Source organism: Dipodomys merriami, unplaced genomic scaffold (genome assembly GCF_024711535.1).
Source record: "Dipodomys merriami isolate MVZ:Mamm:240054 unplaced genomic scaffold, mDipMer1.0.p SCAF_71, whole genome shotgun sequence".
Classification (NCBI taxonomy): Eukaryota; Metazoa; Chordata; class Mammalia; order Rodentia; family Heteromyidae; genus Dipodomys; species Dipodomys merriami.
Window position 1 is genome coordinate 1650355 of NW_027206302.1, and position 26197 is coordinate 1676551.

Genomic DNA, 26197 nt, shown 5'->3' on the forward strand with positions numbered 1-26197 from the left:
CTCTGGACTTCACAATTTCTATTAGTGATATCTTGGACACCTAGGTGTAAAGGACGTTGTTAAGGCTGGGCATGGTGGCTTGTGCCTGTAATACCAGCATCTTAAGAGTTAGACAAGAGGATGAATGTTTAAGTTCAGCCTAGGAAAGAAAGTTATTGAGACTCCCTTTCAACAAAAAGCTAGACATTGTGGTTCATATCTAGAATCCCAGCTATTCAAGAGGAATAGGAGGAGGATCATGGTCCAAGACCAGTCCAGGCAAAAAGTATGACCTTATCTGAAAAATAACTAAGCAAAGAGTGCTGAAGGTCTGACTTAGGTAGAACATCTGCCTACCAAGTATACTGAGTTTAAACCCCATTACCACAAAAAAAGGGCCTTATAGCTAGCCTTCTGTAACCAATGAACTGTGGAAGCCCATTGATTCCATTCCCATTTCTATCTTTATCACTGGGTGTAAGTAACCAGGCTAAGAATCACCATGAAAATGAGAGAATTGTTCACCTGCAAGTAGCTTGGTTTTCTCCCTCTAACTCCCTACTTCTTTCTTCAATAAAAATAACAGCTTCTGGAAAACTTGTTTCTACGTCCTGCTGCTCATTCTCCTGAGTGGCCTTTACTTTTTCTTTATTAAATAAGCTCTTTATAACTATGAAAAAAAAGCTTCTTTTTTTTTTTTTTGTCGGTCGTGGGGCTTGAACTCTGGGCCTGGGCACTGTCCCTGAGCATTTCAGCTCAAGGCGAGCGCTCTAGCAGTTAAGCCACAGTGCTGTTTCTGGTTTTCTGGTGGTTAATTGGAGATAAGAGTCTCACAGACTTTCCTGCCCCGGCTGGCTTTGAACCTCGATCCTCAGATCTCAGACTTCTAAGTAGCTACGATTACAGGCCTATTCCACCAATGCCTGGCATTACAGCTTCTTTATTCTCACAATAGAAAGCTAAAATGACACTTGTTTCTGTAGCATAAGAATCTTTTTTTTTTTTTTTTTTTGCCAATCCTGGGTCCTGGCCCAACACTGTCCCTGAGTTTCTTTTGAGCCAGCTCCACTTCTAGCTTTTTTTTTTTTGTAGTTTATTGGAGATAAGAGTCCTGTGATCCCCAGAGTCCATGATCCCCAGATCTTAGCCTCCTGAGTATAATAGGCATGAGCCACTGACACCCAGTTCTCCCCTCCCCCATCTCTACCCCCTGCCCAGTGTTTTATTTTACAATTTTTTTCTTTGCCAGTCCTGGGATTTGAACTCAGGTCCTGGGCTTTGTTCCTGAGCATCTTTTGCTCAAGGCTAGGAAACTACCACTTGAGCCACAGCCCTACTTCTGTTTTTTTTTTTTAAGTACTAGCCTTGAGTAAAAGAGCTCAAAACCCCATGGATGAACAAAAAATAAAAATAAATAAAGACTACTTTCTTCTCTAATGCACATTTTTCATTTGTGTGTGTGTGTGTGTGTGTGTGTGTGTGTGTGTGTGTGTGTATGAGAGAGACAGAAAGAAAGAGACAGAGAGTTTGAGTACTGACTGGGGCTTGAACTCAGGGCCTAGATGCTGTCCTTGAGCTTTTTGCTTAAGACTGTTTACCACTTGAGGCCACAGCTTTTTGGTGGTTAATTGGAGATAAGAGTCTTACAAATCAGCTAAGAATGTAGCTTAGTGGTAGAGTGCTTACCTACATAAACAGAAAAAGCAGAAGGTGTCCCTGTGGCTCAAGTGCTAGCCTTGAGCAAAAAGAAGCTGAGGGACAGTGCCCAGGCCCTGAGTACAAGACCAGGACTGGCAATAAATAAAATAAGAGTGACAGACTTTCCTGATCAGGCTGGCTTCGAGCCATAATGCTAGATTTCAGCCTCTTGAGTAGCTAAGATTATATATAGTCTCAAAGCACCAGAGCCTGACTATGTTTAGTTTTTTTTAATTTTTTTGCCAGTCCTGGGGCTTGAACTCAGGGCCTGGGCACTGTCCCTGAGCCTCTCTCTGCTCAAGGCTAGTGCTCTACCACTTGAGCCGTAGCGCCACTTCTGGCTTTTTCTGTTTATGTGGTACTAAGGAATCAAACCTAGGGCTTCATGCTTGCTAGGTAAGCACTCTACCACTGAGCCACCTTCCCAGCCCTCTTTCTTTCTTTCTTTCTTTTTTGGGTCCTGTCATGGGGCCTGAACTCTGGGCCTGGGTGCTGTCCCTCAGCTCTTCAGCTCAAGGCTAGCGCTCTACCACTTGAGCCATAGCGCCACTTCCGGCTTTTTTCTTTTTGCTAATGTGGTGCTGAGGAATCGAACCCAGGGCCTCTGGCATGCAAGGCATGCGCTCTACCACTGAGCCACCTTCCCAGCCCCTCTTTCTTTCTTTTTTAAATTTTATTTTATTGTAAAGATGCTATACAGAGGGGTACAGTCACATGAGTGAGGTAATGAGTACATATCTTGCTGAGCATTGTTGCTCCCTCCTTAGTTGTTCTCCCACTATCCCTTCCCTCCTCCCCCTTCCTCACTGCTCTCCCGCACCAAAATTGTAAAGTTCATTTCCAATATAGTGTCTTGTGGGTATCATTGTTCCAATGGGTCATCCTGTGTCCTTCTTTCACGGTTTTGTTATTCCCCTTTCCCTCCACAAATTAGACAAATGTATATACAAATGCAGGATACCAAAATTAAGTACAGTGACAACAGGGGATATAACATAGTGGGGAGAACATACAAAAGAAACAAAAAAAAATCACATAGTACATAAAAAAAATGACAACAAAGAACGACCTCTTGTGTCCATATCTTGGGTTTCATTTCACTTAGCACTATTATTATTTTTATTTTTTGTCAGTTGTGGGGTTTGAACTCTGGGTTTGGGCACTCTCCCTGTGCTCTTCAGCTCAAGGCAAGTGCTCTACCACTTGAGCAACAGTGCCACTTCCAGTTTTCTGGTGGTTAATTGGAGATAAGAGTGTCGTGGACTTTCCTGCCTGGGCTGGCTTTGAACCACGATCCTCAGATCACAGCCTCCTGTAGCTAGGATTACAAGCGTTAGCCACTGGTGTCCGGTTTCAGCATTATCTTATATGGTCATATGTACATAGCTTTTGAGCTTTTCTGCTCATCCGATAAAATTATACTAGAGAAGATACTAGATATTAAGCATCATGTTTGGACTGTATTGAAAATTGGGCCACTCATATAAGAAGGGTCATAATTTTGAGTTCACCTGATTCAGAGCTGGCTTGGGTTCTGAGAGCATCCCTTGTGAACAACTTAATGGTGCTCCAGGGGCACCTCCAGAGGGATTAAGTAGGGAAAGACACAAACTTAAATATCTTATCCCAGGGACTTTTTCTTTTTTACTCAAGACATTACAAAAAACATTTACTAGTCCAACTAAAGTTGCAGTCATTGGAGAGGTCCAACTTCCTACCTCTAATAAAACTAAGTTTATTATTAGTAAAAACCTAATGAATCATGACTAGCCCTTGCAGGAATGCTTGTAGCCAAAGCTCTGCTCCCTCTTCTCTGCTGGCATCTTGGAATTTGCTCTTCTTGTAAGCTCAGGCACACATTTAATAAGTTTGTGTTACATTTTATTTTATTTTATTTTTTTATTTTTTTTTTTGGTCCGGTTGTGAGGCCTGAACTCTGGGCCTGAGCACTGTCCCTCAGCTCTTCAGCTCAAGGCCAGTGCTCTACCACTTGAGCCACAGCGCCACTTCCGGCTTTTTTCTTTTTTGCTTATGTGGTGCTGAGGAATCGAACCCAGGGCCTCAGGCATGCAAGGCAAGCGCTCTACCACTGAGCCAACTTCCCAGCCCCATGAGCCAACTTCCCAGCCCCTGTGTTACATTTTAGCCAGCATCTCCAGAAATTATTGCCAAGAAGTCTACATTTTCTAGACCATCACTTTGCTGCAACCAGAATCTTTCCCTTCACTCTAAGACAGCTAATTCCTGATCCTTTTTTTTTCCTTGTTGGTCATGAGGCTTGAACTCAGGTCCTGGGCACTGTCCTAAGCTCTTTTTGCTGAAGGCTAGTGCTATACCACTTTGAGCCATAGCTCCACTTCTGGTTTTCTGGAGATTAGAGGGGCTGGGAAGGTGGCTCAGTGGTAGAGTGCTTGCCTTGCATGCCTGAAGCCCTGGGTTTGATTCCTCAGCACCACATAAGAAAAAAAGCCGGAAGTGGCACTGTGGCTCAAGTGGTAGAGCGCTAGCCTTGAGCTGAAGAGCTGAGGGACAGCACCCAGGCCCAGAGTTCAGGCCTCACAATTAGACACCCCCCCCCAAAAAAAAAAAAAAAGAGATCAGAGACTCATGGACTTTCCTGCCCAGGCTTGAACCACAATCCTTATACCTCAACATCCTGAGTAGATAAGGTTACAGGTGTGAGCTACCAGTGCCCAGCCCATGATCATTTTTGAGAACCAAGCTTAATTTTCTTTTGGGGGGTCCAGTCGTGGGGCCTGAATTCTGGGCCTGGGCACTGTCCCTCAGCTCTTCAGCTCAAGGCGAGTGCTCTACCCCTTGAGCCATAGCGCTTTCCGGTTTTCTAGTGTTTTTTATTGGAGATAAGAGTCTTACAGACTTTCCTGCCCTGGCTGGCTTTGAACCGTGATCCTAAGATCTCAGCCTCCTGAGTAGCTAGGATTACAGGCGTAAGCCACCAGCACCTGGCAGGAAAGTTGTTTTGATAAGACAAAGAGGCTTGCTTCTGGCTTTCTTTGTGTCATCCTAAATGGGGGTTGTTCTTTCCTGTGGTAACTGCCTGTGTCTCCCTGCAGAATGGAGATCTCCTCTCACCAGTCTCATCTCCTGCAGCAACTCAATGAGCAGCGCAGGCAAGATGTGTTTTGTGATTGCAGTATTCTAGTTGAAGGAAAGGTCTTCAAAGCGCATCGCAATGTGTTGTTCGCTAGTAGCGGCTACTTTAAAATGCTTCTTTCTCAGAATTCAAAGGAGACATGTCAGCCAACCACAGCTACATTTCAGGCATTCTCTCCTGATACTTTCACAGTTATCCTGGACTTTGTCTATTCTGGCAAACTCTCTCTTACTGGACAAAATGTCATTGAAGTGATGTCTGCTGCTAGCTTCCTTCAGATGACTGATGTCATTAGTGTATGTAAGACTTTTATTAAGTCTTCCTTGGACATTAGTGAGAAAGAAAAGGATCGTTACTTCAGTCTCTCAGATAAGGATGCCAATTCGAATGGCATAGATCATTCCTCTTTTTATAGTGGCAGCTGGCAAGAAGAAAGCAGTTCTCCACGTTCACACATCAGCCCAGACCTAGGAACAGGTATAATAAGTGGAAAGCCATGGAGTAAATATAATTACCATTCAGTCTCCCAAAGGAATACTCAACAACCTTTGGCCAAGTATGAACAAAGGAAAGATTCCATTAAAAAAACCAAACATTTGAGATTATCTCAGCCTTCTGAAGTTGCTCATTATAAGTCAAGTAAAAGAGAAGCACGGATATCTGATTCCTCCAGCCAGGTTTCGCCTCAGACTGAAGAACAAGCACAAGTTGATGCTGAAGTGAACTCGCCTCCTGTTGCCTATCCGTATAGCCAAGGAAATGAAGTCACTTCCCGGAGTTTTCCAGGTACTTAAAGCACAGCCCCCAACCGGGTTCAAGATTCCCATGGAAAACAATCCTATCTCAATATATCCTTAATTGTATGTGCTGTGAACAGTTGAACCAAATGATTTTGTTGTTGTTGTTGTTGTTGGTTGTGAGGCTTGAACTCAGGGTCTGGATGCTGTCTTTGAACATTTTTGTGCTCAAGGCTAGCACTACCAATTGAGCCACAGTGCCAATTCTGGCTTTTTCTGAGTAGTTTCATTGGAGATAAGAGTCTCTGAGACTTTCCTGCCCACGCTGGCATCAAATCAAGATTCCCAGATCTCAGCCTCCTGAATAGCTAGGATTATAGGTGTGAGCCACCAGTACCTCGCTAGTATATTAAAAAAAAAATTATTATAGGGGAAGTGGTGCTGTGGCTCAAGCGGTAGAGCGCTTGCCTTGAGCTTAAGAGCACAGGGTTAGCGCCCAAGCCCAGAGTTCAAGCCCCATGACTGACAAAAAAAAAAAAAAAAATTATAGGGCTAGAATGTGGCTTAGTAGCAGAGCACTTGCCTAGCATGAGGCTCTGGGTTAGACCCCCAGCACTGCAAAATGGAACAAAACAAAATAATGTTTACATATTAATAAGTATTCCCTGAGTAAAAACAACAACAACAAAACAAAAACCTATAGTGAAAATAGAGACTAAATCATTTAGAAAGACTTAATTAAATGTAATCCAACACATAGACATAGGTTTGGAAAATCATGGGTTTCAACCCTCAGTGCTGTATTTATTTTGACTGCCATTATTTATATCCAAGATTATTATGAATTAAACATTTTAAATTAATGTCCTGTAAGGCTGGGAATGTGGCTCAGTGGTGGAGTGGTTGCATAGCATGCATGAAGCCCTGGGTTGGATTCCTCAGTATCACATAAACAGAAAAAACCGGAAGTGGCAATGTGGCTCAAGTGGTAGAGTACTAGCCTTGAGCAAAAGAAGCTCAGGGACAGCATAACATAACAAAACATAAACAAAACAAAGTTAATGTAGTGAAAAATGAGCGGGCTGGATTAACACTGAGAAATCCTCAACACAGAGAACATACAAAATACAATTAAATCTTTTATATGAACCTTTCCCCCCAAGGATGTAGTAACTTAGCAACACATACTTATTTCTTCTAAAAAATAAAAGAAGGGTCCTATCAAATGACTTCTTTTTTTTTTTTTTGTCGGCCGTGGGGCTTGAACTCTGGGCCTGGGCGCTGTCCCTCAGCTCTTCAGCTCAAGGCGAGCGCTCTACCACTTGAGCTACAGCGCCACTTCTGGTTTTCTGGTGGTTTATTGGAGATAGGAGTCTCACGGTATCTCCTGCCCGGGCTGGCTTTGAACCACGATCCTCAGATCTCAGCCTCCTGAGTAGCTAGGATTACAGGCGTGAGCCACCAGCGCCCGGCTCAAATGACTTCTTGCAAGATGAATCATACATGACACTGTGATTTTCCTTTAGAAGTGTATATGGATCGGGATGATTGTGCCCTTTCTTTTTTTCTAAATTTTTTTTTTTTTTTGCTTATGTGGTGCTGGGGAATCGAACCCAGGGCCTCATGCATTGCAAGGCAAGCACTCTGCCACTGAGCCATCTTCCCAGCCCCTTTTCTAAATTTTTTTATTGTTATTATAAAGGTGATGTATAGAGAGGTTACAATTAGATAAGTCAGGTAAAGAGTACACTTCTTAGCCAGGCACTGGTGGCTCAAACCCATAATCCTAGCTACTCAAGAGACTGAGATCTGAGAATCATGGTTCTTTTGAGGTTGACCTAGGCAGAAAAATCCCTGTGAGATTCTTATCTCAAAGTAACCTCTCAAAAACCGGAAGTGGCACGGTGGCTCAAGTGGTAGAGTGCTTGCCTTGAGCTGAAGAGCTGAGGGACAGCACTTAGGTCCAGAGTTCAAGCCCCATGACTGGAAAAAAAAAAGTAATAGTAATAAATCCAGGCTTGGTATAGCATACCTGTAATTCCTCTACTGGGGGAATAGAGGTAGGAGGATTGAGAGTTGAAGGCCAATCTGAGCTTTGTTGGGAGACCTTGTCTAAAAAAAACAAAAACAAACACACAGACACACTATTACCACAACAGAGTTTCACCAGCATATGAAAAGTAAAGGCAAGAGGATAAAATGTGACAATAAGCTGCTTGAATATTAAGTCCTTTTACCTCTACTAATTAAGCCATAGCGCCACTTCCAAGTTTTTCTGAGATAAGAGTCTTCCATAAGCCCAGTATGGGTGGCTCATGCCTATAATCCTAGTTACTCAGGAGGCTGAGAGCTAAGGATCATGGTTGGAAGCTAGCCCAAGCAGGAAAGGCTGAGAGACTCTTAGCTCCAATTAGCTACCAGAAAATTGGAAGTAGCACAGTGGCTCAAAGTGGTAGAGCACTAGCCTTGAGAGAAAGCTCAGAGACAGTGTACAGGCCCTGAATTCAAACCCCACAACCAACAACAAAGTCTCACAGACTTTCTTGCCCAGCTGGCTTAGAACCATAATCCTCATATCTCAGCCTCCTGAGTAACTAGGATTCTATAGGCATGAGCCACCAGCACCTGGCTATATCTATAGTTTTAAAATCCAGTATTACCTTTTGACATTTAAAATCTGAATAGTGGACTGAGAATGTGGCTTAATGGTAGAGTGCTTACCTAGCATGCATGAAGCCCTGGGTTAGATTCCTCAGTACCACATACACAGAAAAAGCTGGTATTGGCAATGTGGATCAAGTGGTAGAACACTGGCCTTGAGCAAAAGAACCTCAGGGACATTACCCAGGCCCTGAGTTCAAGCTCCAGGAGTGGCAAAAAAAAGAAAAAAAAATCTTGCTGGGCAGCAGTGGCTCATGCCTGTAATCCTAGCTACTCAGGAAGCTGAGATCTGAGGATCGAAATTCTTTTATTTTTTTTTTTTTTTGTCGGTCGTGGGGCTTGAACTCTGGGCCTGGGCGCTGTCCCTCAGCTCTTCAGCTCAAGGCGAGCGCTCTACCACTTGAGCTACAGCGCCACTTCCGGTTTTCTGGTGGTTTATTGGAGATAGGAGTCTCATGGTCTTTCTTGCCCGGGCTGGCTTTGAACAGCGATCCTCAGATCTCAGCCTCCTGAGTAGCTAGGATTACAGGCGTGAGCCACCAGCGCCCGGCTGAGGATCGAAATTCTAAGCCAGCAATTCCAAGCCAGCGTGGGGAAGAAAGTCCATGATACTCGTATCTCCAATTAATGACCAGAAAACTGCAAGTGGCGCTGTGGCTCAAGTGGTAGAGCACTTGCCTTGAGCTGAAAAGCTCAGGGACAGTACCAAAGCCCAGAGTTGAAGCCCCATGACTGACAAAAAATAAAACAAAGCCGAGCGCCTGCCAGTGGCTCATACCTGTAATCCTAGCTACTCAGGAGGCTGAGATCTGAGGATTGAGGTTCAAAGCCAGCCCAGGCAGGAAAGTATGTGAGATTCTTTTTCTCTTTTTTTAATTTTTATTGTGAAATTCATGAGATTCTTATCTCCAATAAATCACTCAGAAAACTGGAAGTAGCACTGTGGCTCAAGTTGTAGAGTGCAAGCCTTGAGCTGAGCGACAGTCAGTGCTCAGGCCCAAGAGTTCAAACCCCATGGCCAAAAAAAAAAAAATAAAAAAAAAAATCTTAATAGCATTTGAAATCTACATTGTTAAATAAAAGATAAAGATGTCAGTCTAAATTTATTTAGGCTCTTTAAATATATAGATACTGCAGTTAAGAGTTATTTACACAAGATTATGTTGACAATCTAGTCTTAATACTTTCTTTTTTAATCTTTTCATTTTTTTGTATTTCTCATGTTAATACACTTGTTATTATAATGTCTCCAGTGACTTATTCACACTGTCATGACAGATGATCTGCCCAGGATGCGATTCAAGTGTCCATATTGTACACACGTGGTGAAACGGAAAGCAGACCTCAAGCGCCACCTGCGCTGTCATACAGGAGAGAGGCCCTACCCATGCCAAGCTTGCGGAAAAAGGTTTAGCAGACTAGACCATCTAAGTAGCCATTTCCGAACAGTATGTATATGATTTTCCATCATTTTACTTCTTGAGAAATATGTGCAATTATCTGCTTTAGGATAATCAAGTTTATAGAGGGAAATTTCTTTCTTTTTTTGGTGCTAGTCATAGGGTATTGTCGAGCTTTTTTGCTGAAGGTTAGTGCTCTACCACTGGAGTCACAATTCTACTTCTGGCTTTTTTGGTACTTAATTAGAGTAGATAAGAGTTTCACAGACTTTCATGCATAGGCTAGATCTGAACCATGCTCCTCAGTTCTTAAATATATAGAGAGCATCTACTACTATGTGCCAGATGAAGTGAAAAAAGAAAAAAGGTAGAATCTTTGCTTTTATTAACTTCAGTAGTGCACACCTGCAATCCTAGCACTTGGGAGACAAAAGCAGAAGATTTTCATATTCCAGCCTCGCCTGGGCTACATAGTCAGTTCAAGGACAGTCTGACAGTCGTAGCAAGACCCTGTCTCAAAAAACCCAACGGGCCAGCACCAGTGGCTCACACCTGTAATCCTAGCTACTCAGGAGGCTGAGATCTAAGGATTGCAGTTCAAACAGCCCAGGCAGGAAAGTCTGTGAGAATCTTATTTCCAATAAACCACTTCGAAAACAGGAAGTGGTGCTGTGGCTCAAGTGGTAGAGAGCTAGCCTTGAGCTGAAGAGCTCAGGGACAGCCCCCAAGCCCAGATTTCAAGCCCCACAATCAATAAACAAACAAAAAATCCACCAGCTGGGCTGAGAAGGTGGCTTAGTGGTAGAATGCTTGCTTAGCATGCATGAAGCTCTGGGTTTCATTCCTCAGTACCACATAAACAGAAAAAGCCAGATGTGGCACTGTGGCTTAAGTGGTAGAGTGCTTGCCTTAAGCAAAAGAAGCTCAGGGACAGTGGTCAGGCCCTGAGTTCAAGCCTCAGGACTGACAAAAAACAACAACAAAAAAACTTTACACACACAAAAAAAACAAGGGCCAAAATACTAATACTAATACTAATACTAATAGGGGCTGGGAAGGTGCCTTGCATGCATGAGGCCCTGGGTCCAATTTCTTAGCACCACATAAACAGAAAAAGCTGGAAGTGGTGCTGTGGCTCAAGTGGTGGAGTGCTAGCTTTGAGTTGAAGAGCTGAGGGACAGTGCCAAGGCCCAGAGTTCAAGCTCCATGACAGACAAGAACAACAACAAAAAAAAACAAGGGCCAGCGATGGAACTCAGTGACAGAGCGCCTGCCTGGCATGTGCAAGGCACTAGGTTCATCTCTAGGACTGCAAACATTTTTTACAAAATGTTTTTTTTTTTTTTTTGTTGGTCGTGGGGCTTGAACTCTGGGCCTGGGTGCTGTCCCTCAGCTCTTCAGCTCAAGGCGAGCGCTCTACCACTTGAGCTACAGCGCCACTTCCTTTACAAAATGTTAATAGAACAAAAGTAACAAATATATATTATAGAAAATAAGAAAACAGAAGTGAAGGCATTTTTTTGTTTTGTTTTGTTTTTTTGTCGGTTGTGGGGCTTGAACTCTGGGCCTGGGCGCTGTCCCTCAGCTCTTCAGCTCAAGGTGAGCGCTCTACCACTTGAGCTACAGCGCCACTTCCGGTTTTTTTCTGGTGATTTATTGGAGATAGGAGTCTCACGGTCTCTCTGCCCGGGCTGGCTTTGAACCGCGATCCTCAGATCTCAGCCTCCTGAGTAGCTAGGATTACAGGCGTGAGCCACCAGCGCCCGGCTAGTGAAGGCATTTTTCAGCAGTAGCATACCAGCCTAGCATGTACAAGGGCCTGAGTCCAAACCCTTGATCTTAAAAAAAAAAAAGCAGTAAATATAAAATACAAATACTATATTCCTAAGATTCAGATGTCACTATTATTAACAATCCTATTATGTATTTTCTTGCAAAATTTCTTCTTTGCATATATATGTGCTTTTTAACCAAGATGATATTATATTATACATGTTGTTTTATAACCTGCTACCTTAGGGGAACAATCTGTGCTTTTATATCTGAATAAAATTTTATCTGCTGGGTTCAGGTGCCCACGCCTATAATCCTAGCTACTCAGGAGGCTGAGATCTGAGGATCACAGTTCAAAGCCAGCCCAGGCAAGAAAGTCCATGAGACTCTTATCTCCAATAAACCATTCAGAGAACAGGAAGTGGTGCTGTGGCTCAAGTGTAGAGCGCTCGCCTTGAGCTGAAGAGGGTAGGGAAAGCGCCCAGGTCCAGAGTTCAAGCCCCACAACCAACAAAAATAAAAAATAAAAAAATTATCTCCTACCAAGTTGAATTTCAAATTTCATCCTAGTCCCCACTAAATACGTTTCATAGCTGGTCTGTCCAAGGCAGAGTCTGGTCCAGGATCATATATTTCACATCACTGCTAATCCTTTATCTACAGTTTTGGTTTGGTGAGGCTTTTTAGCAGTACTGGGGTTTGAACTCAGAGCTTTGCACTTGCTAGGAAATCTCTCTACCTCTTCAGCCATACCTCCAGCCCTCTTAAACTATGCTTTCAATGAAACATAATTTCCCCCATGTATGTATGTTCTACTTACCATGAAACTGGATTATTGAAGATACTGAATCAATTATTTTAAAAAATTTGCGTCTGAATTTGTTTGCTTCCACATGGTATCATTAACTCTTGCTTATTCCCTCTGCATTTTCTTTCTTTCTTTTTTTTTTTTGAACTCTGGGCCTGGGCGCGGTCCCTCAGCTCTTCAGCTCAAGGTGAGCACTCTACCACCAGAGTTACAGCGTCACTTCCGGTTTTCTGGTGGTTTATTGGAGATAGGAGTCTCACGTCTTTCCTGCCCAGGCTGGCTTTGAACTGCGATCCTCAGATCTCAGCCTCCTGAGATATAGGCGTGAGCCACTGGCACCCAGCTCCCTCTGCATTTTCTATAAACTAGTTTTATGTAAGCCCTAATGGATTCAAGTTAAGCACTTTTGGCTAGAACACATCAAAATAGAAGTTGTATATTTCATATTATGTCACATTAGTAGAGACATAATGCGGTGTGGGTTGGGTTGGTCATTGATGGTTTAAAATTAGTCAGCTCTGTGTAGTGAAACATTCCTGTTATCCTAGCAGAGGTAGGGATAAAAAATTTTTAAAAAAATTAAAAAGAAAAAAAGCTGGAGGCATAGCTCAGGTGGTAGAGTGCCTGTCTCCCATGTGAAAAAGCTGGCCCTGGCTTCAATGTCCAGTACTGCCCCTCCCCCCAAAAAATGTTGATTTCTGTCTTGAGGTGATGGTACTGTGATTTTCCATCAGCTACCCAAATAAACCAGTTGCTAATCTCTATCCAAATTAATAATTTTACCTGGGGTTGTGAAATGATTTCCTGATTGTTTCTCATTCCTCCTATACTATTAGCTCGAAACCAACAGAGTAAATCCTTCTTTCATTACTTGTGGCTATTTCGTTACTTTGAAATACTTTTTTAAAAATTCTATTTATTGTTTTATAAGTCATGGGGCTTGAACTCTGGGCCTGGGGGCTATCTCTGAGCTCTTCAGCTCAAGGCTAGCACTCTACTACTTGAGCCACAGCGCCACTTCTGGTTTCCTGGTGGTTAATTGGAGATGAGAGTCTCATGGACTTTCCTGCCTGAACAGCAATCCTCAGATCCCAGCCTCTTGAGTTGCTAGGATCAGAGGCATGAGCCACCAGTGTCCAATTACTTTTTTTTTTTTTTTTTTTGTCCGTTGTGGGGCTTGAACTCTGGGCCTGGGTGCTGCCCCTCAGCTCTTCAGCTCAAGGCAAATCCTCTACCACTTGAGCCACAGTACCACCTCCAGTTTTTTGGAGGTTTATTGGAGATAAGAGTTTCGCAGACTTTCCTGCCTGGGCTGGCCTTGAACCGTGATCCTCAGATCCTCAGATCTGAGGATCTCAGTCTCCTGAGTAGCTAGGATTATAGGTGTGAACCACTGGTGCTCCGCTCCCAGTTACATTTATTTTTATTTATTTATTTATTTGCTTATTTATTTATTTTTGTTGGTTGTGGGGCCTGAACTCTGGGCCTGGGCACTGTCCCTCAGCTCTTCAGCTCAAGGCTAGCACTCTATCACTTGAACCACATTGCCACTTCCAGCATTTTCTGCTTATATGGTGCTGAGGAATGGACAGGGCCTCATGCATGCAAGGCTAGCACTCTATCACTGGGCCACCTTCCCAGCCCCTACATTTATTTATAGTTATCACTTTTTATTTTATTTTTTGATTCACAACAGTGTTTTTTTTTTCTTTTCTTTTCTTTCGCAGTCCTGGGGCTTGAATTTAGGGCCTAGACACTATCCCTGAGCTTCTTTTGCTCAAGGCTAGCACTCTACCATTTGAGCCATAGTGCCACTTCTGGCTTTATTTATGTGATACTGGGGAATTGAACCCAGGACTTCATACATGCTGGGCAAGCAGTCTATCACTAAGCCACATTCCCAGCCCCACAACAATATTTTATGTTTGAAGGTTTAAGTAATCCTCCTGCCTTAGCCTCCCCAGTGGGTAGGACTAAAGGTGCCTACCAGAGCTGGGAAAGGTGGCTCAGTGGTAAAGCACTTGCCTTGCATGCTTGAGGCCCTGGGTTCGATTCCTCAGCACCACATAAGAAAAAAGCCGGAAGTGGCGCTGTGGCTCAAGTGGTAGAGTGCTAGCCTTGAGCTGAAGAGCTGAGGGACAGCGCCCATGCCCAGAGTTCAGGCCCCACGACCGGACCCAAAAAAAAAAAAAAAAAAAAAAAATTTAAAGGTGCCTACCACTACATCCATCTCTCTTTTTTTTTTTTTTTTTGCCAGTCTTGGGGCTTGAACTAGGACCTGGGCACTATCCCTGAGCTTCTTTTTTTCATTCAAGGGCTAGCACTCTACCACTTGAGCCACAGCACCACTTCTGGTTATTTCTGTTTAAGTGGTACTGAGGAATTGAACCCAGGGCTTCATGCATGCTAAACATTCTACCACTAAGTCACATTTCCAAGCATACCCCCTACCCCACCCCTGTTTTTTTTTTTTTTTTGGCAGTTGTCATGCTTGAACTGAAGGCCTGGGTGCTCTCCTGGAGCCTCTTTGTGCTTAAGAATAGAGCTGTACCAGTTGAGCCACAGCACCATTTTGGTTTTTGAATGCTTAATTGGAGATGAAGAGTCTCACCAGGACTTTTCTGCCAGGGCTGGCTTTGAACTACAATCCTCAAATGTCAGCCTCCTGAGTAGCTAGGATATAAGAGTCTCATGCCAGCTTTTCTGCCCAAGCTGGCTTCTCACAGTGATCTTCAGATTCAGTCTCCTGAGTAGCTAGGATTACAGGCGTGAGCCACTGGCACTGGGCTTTTTTTTTTTTTTTAAACGTTATTTGGTGACTTATTTCTATGCTACTCTAACTTTATCTAAATGCATATTCCACAAACATTGTTCTAACATTATGCAATTAACTCATAATTTTAGAATAGAATTCATAATTTACTACTCTAATAGCTGCCATTAGAACTGCTGATCACTAATGGTAATGATGATAGATAATCATTCACTGGTTACAACATTTTTTTGTTGTTGGTTGTGGGGCTTGAACTCTGGGCCTAGGCACTGTCCCTGAGCTCTTCAGCTCAAGGTGAATGGTCTTCCACTTGAGCCATAGTACCACTTCCTGTTTTCTGGTGGTTAATTGGAGATAAGAGTCTCACGGTCTTTACTGCCCAGGCTGGCTTTGAACCATGATCCTCAGATCTCAGCCTTCTGAGAAACTAGGATTACAGGCGTGAGCCACTGGCACCGTCAGGCTACAACTTTTTTGCTTGTTTGTTGTTTTGGTCTATAATGGGGCCTGAACTCTGGGCCTGGGCACTGTCCCTCAGCTCTTCAGCTCAAGGCTAGCACTCTACCATTTGAGCCACAGTACCACTTCTGGCTTTTTCTGCTTATGTGATGCTGAGGAATTGAACCCAGGGCCTCATGCATGCAAGGCAAGCATTCTACCACTGAACCACCTTTCCAGCCCCCCCCTACAACTTTTTTTAACCAAAACATTAATTTATTTGGTCCTCACTTTAACCCTGTGAACAGTATCCGTATTAGTAATAAGGAAGAGGCAAGAATGTAAAAGAACCACTTGATTATTTATAAGCAGTGCCCTTTTGGACAGTTTTCCTATTTGTGTGAGGCCTGTGTCATACTAGTTATATATATATATATATATATATATATATATATATATATAATTTTTTTTTTTTTTTTTTTTTGCCAATCCTGGTGCTTGAACTCAGGGCCTTGGCACTGTCCCTGAGTTGCTTTTTGCTCAAGACTAGCACTCTGTCACTTGAGCCATAGAGCCACTTCTAGCTTTTTCAGTGTATGTGGTACTGAGGAATTGAATGCAGGGCTTCATGTGTGCAAGGGAAGCACTCTACCACTGAGCCACATTCACAGCCCTAGTTACATGTTTCGACTTTCACTTTGAAAGCAGCGTTACATTTAATAGTACTTGCTCTAAGTTGCATGGTTAATAAATGACAAAAATAATGACAATACCCTAACAGATGCAACAGTTCCTAATGTGGTTCTCCTTCTAAGGACTTAGTAATCCTTTCACTCAAAATAGTGATAAATTCATATTTAAGACAATATTTTCTTTAGCTAAATAACAAAAAAATGCATGAAACAAGGCTGTTTCCTGTTCTCCCCAAATTAAAATATATATACTCCTTGGATAGTATTTAGTAAATGTTTGCAATAATTATCCTTAGAAGGTATTCCTTTGTTACCTCTGGTAGCAAAATACTACTGAGTGGATAAAATGATTTTAACTTTGGCCGGGCGCTAGTGGCTTATGCCTGTAATTCTGAGTACTCAGGAGGCTAAGATCCCGAGAACTGAGGTTCAAATCCAGCTCAGGCAGAAAGATCCATGAGACTCTTATCTCCAATTTACCAGCAAAAAAGCCAGAAGTAGAAGTGTGGCTCAAGTGATAGAGCACTAACCTTGGACAAAAAAAACAAGCAAGAACTAAGGCTTAGGCCCTGAGTTCAAGCTCCAGTACTAGCAAAATTATTCAATATTAATAATAAAAGCATTCTAAAGCCAGGCGCTAGTGGCTCATGCCTGATCCTAGCTACTCAGGAAGCTGAGATCTGAGGATCTCGGTTCAAAGCCAGCCTGGGCAGGAAAGTCCGTGAGACTCTTATCTCCAATAAACCACTCAGAAAACCAGAAGTGGTGCTGTGCCTCAAGTGGTAGAGTGCTCGCCTTGAGCTGAAGAGCTGAGGGACAGCACCCAGGCACCAGAGTTCAAGCCCCTTGATCCAACCAAAAAAAAAAAAAAGCATTCTAGCTATTATTCCGAGAAAGCTGATATCTAGTATTTCTGTGACATCAATTTGCCACCAAACCTTGTTATTGCTTCTAATCATTATTCATTTTTTTAGTTGAATGCATGGCTTTGGACATCTTAATTTATGAATTGATAACCTAAAGTATCAAACTGACCTGCTTTTAAAAATCATTTATTATCACTATTTAAATCTCTACACAGATTCACCAGGCATGCAAACTAATCTGCAGAAAATGCAAACGCCATGTGACTGACCTAACAGGGCAAGTGGTACAGGAAGGAACCAGGCGCTACAGACTGTGTAATGAATGTCTTGCTGAAGTTGGCATAGACAGCCTCCCCATTGACTTGGAAGCTGAGCAACATCTTATGTCCCCATCAGATGGAGATAAGGATTCCCGATGGCACTTGAATGAAGAGGAGAATAGATCCTATGTGGAAATTGTAGAGGATGGGTCTGCTGATCTGGTCATACAACAGGTTGATGATAGTGAAGAGGAAGAAGAAAAGGAAATTAAACCCAATATTAGGTAGCTATATTATGAACTACTAGATCTGGCATGTCTGCAATCTGCATTGACTTCCTATAATTCTCTCTTTCCATGGCTGGAGTCTAGTGCACATATTTATCCTACTGACTTAAAAGAAACACTCTGATATAACTTGCATGCTTTCTGAACAGGCCATTGTATTCATTCTGAACTTTGTTCCTTAAAACATGTTGCTGCACCGGAAAGAAAGACCTGGCTTGAGCTGGCATGATGGATGAATAACTGTCCTTTTATGTTATTATTGATACCTTTTCTCTTTTAATGTTGGAAAATCTATTTAGCAAACTTTTTTCAAAAAAATATTTTAAATAAATTTATCACAACCAAACTTTATGTAAGACAGTTTTAAGATTTTTCAAACAAACACACACACACACACACACACACACACACACAGTCTCTCTCTCTCTCTTTCTCTCTCTTTCTCTCTCTCTCTCTCTCTCTCTCTCTCTCTCATTTTGACAATATTAAATTTCACAAGGAACCAAGTAGAAATATAGTTAAGGGTCTCATAATCATCTGCCTGACCGAATAAATCTTTCTACTAATTTTAGATCTGAAATGACCTATCATTATTCCTGTCTCCTGAGTGGTTTAGGATTGTGGCAGAAGACTACTATGCTTCATATTGAAATTTTTGGCTTTAAAAGGCATTCCTGTTTTTGTTTTTTGGGCCAGTCCTGGAGTTTAGAACTCAGGGCTTGGGCACTGTCCTTGAGTCTTTCTGTGCTCAAGGCTAGCACTCTACCACTTGAGCTACAGTGCCACTTCTGGCTTTTTTGGTTTATTGGTACTGAGGAATCAAACCCAGGGCTTCATGCATGCTAGGCAAGCACTCCGCCACTTGAGCCACATTCTTAGCCCCTAAAGTCATTCTTTTAAAACAAAACAAAAATCCTAGATACTGACCAAAGAGTATATGCTGACATTACTTTTTAGCTTGCTTTGAGTTTTTTTTCTTTGTTTCATTTTTGTAGTAGAGTTTGTCAAAGATCTTAGATTGACGAGGTAGGCACTCGTCCACTTGGGCAATTCCCCCAGTTCTATTTTTTCAGATAGGACCTAAGCTTTTTATCTGGTATAGGCCTCAAACTGCCATCCTCCTATTATAGCTCTCCCACATAACTGGGACCACAGCCATTTACCACCATACCCAGCTTGTTTTTATTGTTCTTGTTAGGTAGTGGTGGTAACAGGGCTTGAACACAGAGCCTCATATGCTTACTTAGTTTTGTTACAAATGGTGCTCTACCATCTGAGCCACAGCTCCACGGTGGCTTTTTGGTAGTTAGAGTTTTATGAACTTTTCTGCCTTGGCTGGCTTTGAACCTTAGATCTCAGCCTTCCAAGTAGCTAGGATTACAGACATCAGCCACCAGCATCCAGCATCCATCTTGTTTTTGAGAAAAGAGTCTTGCTAATAACTTTTGCCCCAGCTAGTCTTATTTTTTTTGCCAGTCCTGGGGCTTGAACTCAGAGCCTGAGCACTGTCCCTGAGCCTTTCTGTGCTCAAGGCTAGCACTTTACCACTTGAGCCACAGCACCACTTCTGGATTTTTCTGTTTATGTGATACTGAAGAATCAAACCCAGGGCTTCTTGCTTGCTAGGTAAGCACTCTACCACTAAACCACATTCCCAGCTCTCCTTCCTTCCTTCCTTCCTTCCTTCCTTCCTTCCTTCCTTCCTTCCTTCCTTCCTTTTTTTTTTTTTTGCCAGTCCTGGGTCTTGAACTCAGGTCCTAGGCACTGTCGCTGAGCTTCTTTTGCTCAAGGTTAGTACTCTACCACTTGAGCCACAGCACCACTTCTGGCTTTTTCTGTGTATGTGGTACTAAGAAATTGAACCCAGGGCTTCATGCATGCTAGGAAAGCACTCTACCACTAAACCATATTCCCAGCCCCATCAGGCTAATGAAGACTGAGTAGCTGGGATTATAATGTATACTGCCATGTCTAGTCCTTGTTTTGTTTTTGAGACATGGTCATAGTATGTATCTTAGGAAGGTCTAGAACTCATAGTATAGTCCAGGATGGCCTTGAACTCACCTGCTTCACCCTTCCAAGTGCTAAGATTACAGATATTGCCACCTGCCTGACTTCAAAATATCTCTGTGTGTGGTGTGTGTGTATGATTGTGTGTGCGCATACACTGGTCCTAGGGCTTGATCTCAGGGCTTAGGTGCTGTCCCTGAGCTCCTCTACTCAAGTCTAATGCTTTACCACTTTGAGCCACAGTGCCACTTCTAGTTTTTTGGTAGTTAATTGGAGATAAGAGTCTCATGGACTTTCCTCCCCAAGCTGGCTTTGAACCACAATCCTCTGATCTTAGCATCCTGAGTAGCTAGGATTACAGGTGTGAGCCACTAGCACCCAGCTACCAAATATCATTTTTTTTTTTTTTTTTTTTTTTTTTTTTTTGTCGGCCGTGGGGCTTGAACTCTGGGCCTGGGCGCTGTCCCTCAGCTCTTCAGCTCAAGGCGAGCGCTCTACCACTTGAGCTACAGCGCCACTTCCGGTTTTCTGGTGGTTTATTGGAGATAGGAGTCTCACGGTCTCTCCTGCCCGGGCTGGCTTTGAACCGCGATCCTCAGATCTCAGCCTCCTGAGTAGCTAGGATTACAGGCGTGAGCCACCAGCGCCCGGCCCAAATATCATTTTTTAAAATGGTTTGTGCAGAAGATATATCAATATAGTTCTCTTACTCTTTAAAGAAACAAAAATAAATCCAACTAGGATGTTCTTACCAGTTCTTAATAATCTTTGCAGGGCTGGGAAGGTAGCTCAGTGGTAGAGTGCTTGCCTTGCATGCATGAGGCCCTGGGTTCAATTCCTTAGGACTGCATAAGCAGAAAAAGCTGGAAGTGGCACTGTGGCTCACATGGTAGCACACTAGCCTTGAGCTGAAGAGCTGAGGGACAGCACCCAGGCCCAGAGTTCAAGTCCCCGGACCAACCAAAGAAAAAAATTTATCTTAACTGCCTATAAGCCTAGCTACTCAGGAGGCTGAGATGTGAGGATTGCATTTCGAAGCCAGCTCAGGCAGGAAAGTCTGAGACTCTCATCTCCAATTAATCACAGAAAATGCCAGGCATAGTGTTGTGGTTCAATTGGTAGAGTGCTAGCCTTGAGCAAAAGGACCTCAGGGACAGTGCCCAGACCCAAAGTTCAAGCTCCAGGACCATCTCCCACCTCCTCCCCCACAAAAATGTATCTTAGAGTTAGTCACATAGTACTAGTAATGCTGTTGATAAACTTATATGTTAAAACTATTTATATGAAAATTTAAAATATAAAACCATTTGAAGAATTATTCTCTCTTTAAATGCTTTGGGCATTATCTTGTTTATATTTTTTCAAAATAAACTTTTCCTTTTGGATACAAAATTAAACTCCTCCCCTGTGTGAACTTAAAAAATTCCCAAAGTATAGCTAAATTAAAGAAGTATTATTTTTAGTTCTAAAGATAAAACTTAAAATATCAAGTCTAGAGATGTAGCTCAGTGGTAAAACACTTCCCTAGCATGTGAGGCCCTTGGTTCAATCCTAAGAATTAGAAAAAAGCTCCGGGAAATTGGCTCAGTGGTAGAGTGCTTGCCTCACATGCATGAAGCCCTGGGTTCCATTCCTCAGCACCACATATGCAGAAAAAACCAGAAGTGGCACTGTGGCTCAAGTGGTAGGGCACTAACGTTGAGCTGACGGGCTGAGGGACAGCGCCCAGGCCCAGAATTCAGCCCCCACAACCAACAACAACAACAAAAAAAAAACTAGAAAAAAAAATGTAATATCCGAAGAAACAAATGTCACTCATAAAAATCTCTGCAAATTACCACAGTGAAGCTTAATGTAATTAATTAGAGATGTAAAGGCTCTAGATATTACACTATCATCTTTTAATGCCATGACATACCACCGATGTCTCTTCTGCTGTTGACATGTCTTACAATGTAGTCCAGGCTGACCTCAAACTCATGATCCTCATGCTTCAGCTTCCTAAGAGTTGGTATTACAGGTGTGCACCACCATACCTAACAGGGTGGTGAAAATAATACCTTTTTGGTTTTTTTTGTTTTGTTTTTGTTAGTCATGAGGCTTGAACTTGGTCTGGGTGCTGTCCCTCAGCTCTTCAGCTCAAGGTAAGCATTCTACCACTTGAGCCACAGCACCACTTCCAGTTTTCTGGTGGTTAATTGGAGAGCAGAGTCTCATGAACTTTCTTGCCTAGGCTGGCTTTGAACTGTTATCCTCAGATCTCAGCCTCTTGAGTAGCTAGGATTACAGGCATGAGCCACCAGTGCCCAGCCATTATTTTTTTTATTTTTTTATTTTTTGGTTGGTCGTGGAGCTTGAACTCTAGGCTTGGGTGCTGTCCCTGCGCTCTTCAGCTCAAGGCGAGTACTCTACCGCTCGAGCCACAGCGCCACTTCCAGTTTTCTAGTGGTTATTGGAGATGAGAGTCCCATGAATTTTCCTGCGCGGGCTGGCTTTGAACCTCAATCCTCAGATCTCAGCCTCCTGAGTAGCGAGGATTACAAGTGTGAGCCACCAGCGCCCTGCTACATTATTTTTTTCTTATAAATGATTTTCAGTTTGTGGGCTACAATGATTACTTTCTTTAAAATTTTTTCTTTTTTTTTTTTTTGGGTCCGGTCGTGGGGCCTGAACTCTGGGCCTGGGCGCTGTCCCTCTCAGCTCTTCAGCTCAAGGCTAGCGCTCTACCACTATGAGCCACAGCGCCACTTCCGGCTTTTTTCTTTTTGCTTATGTGGTGCTGAGGAATCGAACCCAGGGCCTCGAGCATGCAAGGCAAGCGCTCTACCACTGAGCCACCTTCCCAGCCCTAAAATTTTTTCATAAATAGATGAATAACTACTTTGTTTTAGAATACTTAATTTTGAGACTTTTCCAAGATATACTTGATGGCCAATTTTCAGTTGTTTTAAGACTGGCTGGGGCTAGGAATGTGGCTTAGTGATAGAGTGCTTGCCTAGAGTGCTTGCATGAAGTCCTGGGTTCAGTTCCTCAGTACCACATAAACAGAAAAGGCCAGAAGTAGCTCTGTGGTTCAAGTGGTAGAGTGCTAGCCTTGAGCAAAAGAAGCTTAGAGAAAGTGCCCAGGCCCTTAAGTTTAAGCCCCATTACTGGTACATTTAACTCATTGTTCCCAACATGACCTTCTTTTATTGTTATTAACTAGTTGTATCCTAGCAAAGCAGGTACCACTTGCAGTGTCTTATCAGAGTGAGGATAGCATTTGGCAGAATTATAAACTGATTTTTAGTCGTTAGACCAATAAGTAAGATGGCCAATTTGAGCTTTACTTACATAGTGCTTTCATGTATGTATCTTAGTGTACTTTAGTCTATACTCTGTTTTTATGCTACTAACTTCTGCCTGCACAGTCCTTGCATCAGCATGAATATTAGGAAAGTCCACCTAACACAGAATCACCGTTGCTTCTACTGGCCTTCTCACAAACAAGGTTTTCTAATAATTGCTTCTAACGAGCAGTAAACGGTTTCCATAAACTAGTGCTCACCTTCACCACAAACTGAGCAGCCATCATCTTAACATAAAAAATGTTTGTACTAATTTAAGTAATGACTCCATTTATCATAGCATGTATCTAAGATTTTAGGGACCAGTTGTGTTCTAGAGTAAAATTATTGATAATTTCTAAGAAATGATTATTTGGCTTTTACATGTGAATGTTACATTGGGGTATAATCAGTAAGCTTTATTTATGTCAATGATTTTTTTTTTCATTGGAAAAGTAATAGATGTTGGTTAGACCAAAGTTTGTTTTTACAGAAATGCTGGTCATCAGCTTCTGAGTGTCCTTTATAACTCTACTTTTCTGAAGGATGTCTACTAGGCAGGATAGCTCGTAATAATATAGTATCACTGCATTTTGCCTAGCATCTGCAGGAAGCATCATGGAATATATCAGCACTTTAAAAGATTATGATAATAATGACAACAGATCGGCACTTTAAAAGACGATTATGATTTTATACAAGAAACTTTTTAATGAATTGTTTCAGAGAAGCTCAGTATTTGAAGGACAAGTTCTAAAAAGTACAATTCTTACCCCACTCCCATATCCTTCCTTTTCTCCAGGTCTCTCTGTGTAAGTTAGAAGGACAGCACTGAAAACTATAAAGTCAAATGACTTCTTAAATTCCCTCCTGTTATTCTATTTATAAGCAAGTAACTATGGGTGTCTTAGTGAAGAAATCACATCTTAGTATAGTGTTTGTTCTATGAGTATCAGGTCTTAAGATGCTTTAAGAACCAATGTTTTAAATCTTTTTTACTATTATATTTTTTAAGTACATGCTAATTAATATTTTTTAAGTACACATAGGGCCTAGCGGCAGTAGCTCAGTGGTAGAATACTTGCCCAGCATGCATGAGGCCCTGGGTCGGATTCACAGCAGCATACACAGGAGCGTGTGTGCGCGCGCACGCACACAGTAGTTCCTGCTTCTTATGTGGCCAAGTTATTGCTTGATACATAAAAAAAAATTGATGTTTCAATTACTTATGATCTCAGAACTCAATTGATGAAAACTATTTTTCCAAGGCATGCTAAGATATATTGAAATTTCCATTCATATTAGGTTTTTGGGGTTTTGGTCAGTCATGGGGCCTGATCTCTGGGCCTGCTGTCTCTCAGCTCTTCAGCTCAAGGCTAGTGCTCTACCACTTGAGCCACAGTGCCAGTTCTGGCTTTTTTCTACTTATGTGGTGCTGAGGAATCAAACCAGGGTCTAATGAATGTGAGGCAAGCACTCTACCACTGAGCCACCTTTTCCCATCCCTACATTAGTGTTTAAAATATATTGAGTCCTATTAACATTACGGAAAAATGTCTGAAGTGCAGTACATTGTAAGAAGACATATTTAACTGAGAAAGGGACAACAGGTACAGGAGAACCAAACTTTAGATTTTACTGGGAAATTTTTGTTATTTTATATGAGTATAGCACTATTACTATTTATCATTTATGAAGTACTTGTATTTGTAAAATGTTTAATAATTTGTACATTTCTCTCATGTATGAAGTATGACAGATATCCTATATAAAAGATAAAGCAAAGCACAAAGCAGTGAAGCCCACCAATGAAGTAATGGTGGAAATAGGAGTTAGGCCAGGTACTAGTGGTTCATGCTGCTACTAATGAACCTGAGATCTGAAGACCTGTTTGAAGTCAGCCTGCACAAACAAGTACATGAGACTTACCTCCAGTTAACTACCAAAAAACCAGAAATGGAGGTATAGCTCAAGTGACAGAGTACCTGCTTGAGTCAAAAAGCCAAGCAAGAACTTGAGGCCCTGAGTTCAAGATCTATTACTAGCCAAAAAAGTTAGAACGGCCAGATTTTCTGAAGTTTAAGTATCAGCTGAATTCTGAAATATTATTCTAGTTTATAAAATGACTACAAGTTTTAAAGCTAATTGTTTAGTCTTTGCGTTTGTATAAGTCCTCTACAGAACAAATACTATGTAAGATGTGACTTTAGTTATGAGGTTTTTTCTTTCTTTTTTTTGCTGGTCCTGGGCCTTGAACTCAGGGCCTGGGCTCTGTTGCTAAGCCTCTCTGAACTCAAGGCTAGCACTCTACCACTTGAGCTACAGCACTTCTGGCCTTTTCTGTTTATATAGTACTAGGATCGAACCCAGGACTTCATGCATGCCAGGCAAGCACAGGTTCTCATAGAAATATTGGTATTTATCTTTTCACAAAATTTTATTAGTTGTACAAAGATTTCACTGTGACATCTCACAGGTATACAATGTATCCCAATAGAACTCACCTCCCCCCCCCAATCACATTCCTTCCCACTTCTGAAACAATTTAAAAAGCTGGGCGCCAGTGGCTCATGTCTTTAATTCTAGCTACATAGGACACAGATCTAAGTAAGGATCAAGGTTTGAAGCCAGCCCGAGAAGAGAAACCCAAGACATTTTCCTGCCCAGACTGGCTTCAGACCACCATCCTTAGATCTCAGACTTTTTTTCCCCATACCCCCCAGATCTCAGCTTCTTATACAGCTAGGATTACAGGTGCTCAGCTCAGTTTCTTTCTTTCTTTTTTTTTTTTAGTGTGTATAATGATGCGAGGACTTTCACGTTGATATCCAAACATGCATATATTTTAATCAAAATAATCTTTTCTTTCCCATCTCCCTGTTTTTTGTTTTGTCAGTCACGGGGCTTGAATTCTGGGCTTGAGCGCTGTCCCTGGGCTCTTCAGCTCAAGGCTAGCCCTCTACCACTTAAGCTACAATCCCACTTCTGGTTTTCTGGTGGTTTATTGGAGATAAAGAGTTTCACAGCCTTTCCTTCCCCGGGCTGGCTTTGAACTGTGATCCTCAGATCTCAGCCTCCTGAGTAGCTAGGATTACAGGTGTGAGCCACCAGTGTCCAGCCCCATCTCTCTGTTAATCAACAGCCTTCACTGAGATATTTTTTGTTGGTGGTGGTCATATAACTTGAACCCAGGGCCTGGGCATAGTCCTTGAGCTGTTTTTGCTCAAGCCTACTGCTCTACCACTTTGAGCCACAGTGCCACTCTGGTTTTCTGGTAGTTAATTGGAGATTAGAGTCTCATGGACTTTCTTACCCAGGCTGGCTTTGTTTTTTTTGTTTTTTTTTTTGTCGGTCGTGGGGCTTGAACTCTGAGC

At 42.3% G+C, this 26197-nt stretch overlaps 1 protein-coding gene across 3 annotated transcripts in view; it reads left to right on the forward strand.

Annotated features, from left to right (window-relative positions):
• Nucleotides 1-26197, forward strand: part of Zbtb8a (zinc finger and BTB domain containing 8A) — a 64359-nt gene that overhangs the window by 12054 nt on the left and 26108 nt on the right. For 2 of the 3 annotated variants that reach the window (XM_070008820.1, XM_070008822.1), the window contains exons 3-5: nt 4752-5578; nt 9469-9638; nt 17156-19211. In XM_070008820.1, coding sequence (XP_069864921.1) covers nt 4753-5578; nt 9469-9638; nt 17156-17488 — 1329 coding nt within the window. In that variant the 5' untranslated portion in view covers nt 4752 and the 3' untranslated portion in view covers nt 17489-19211. Of the gene's footprint in view, nt 1-4751; nt 5579-9468; nt 9639-17155; nt 19212-26197 lie in introns of those variants that run through there. The other variant, XM_070008823.1, reaches the window with a different exon arrangement.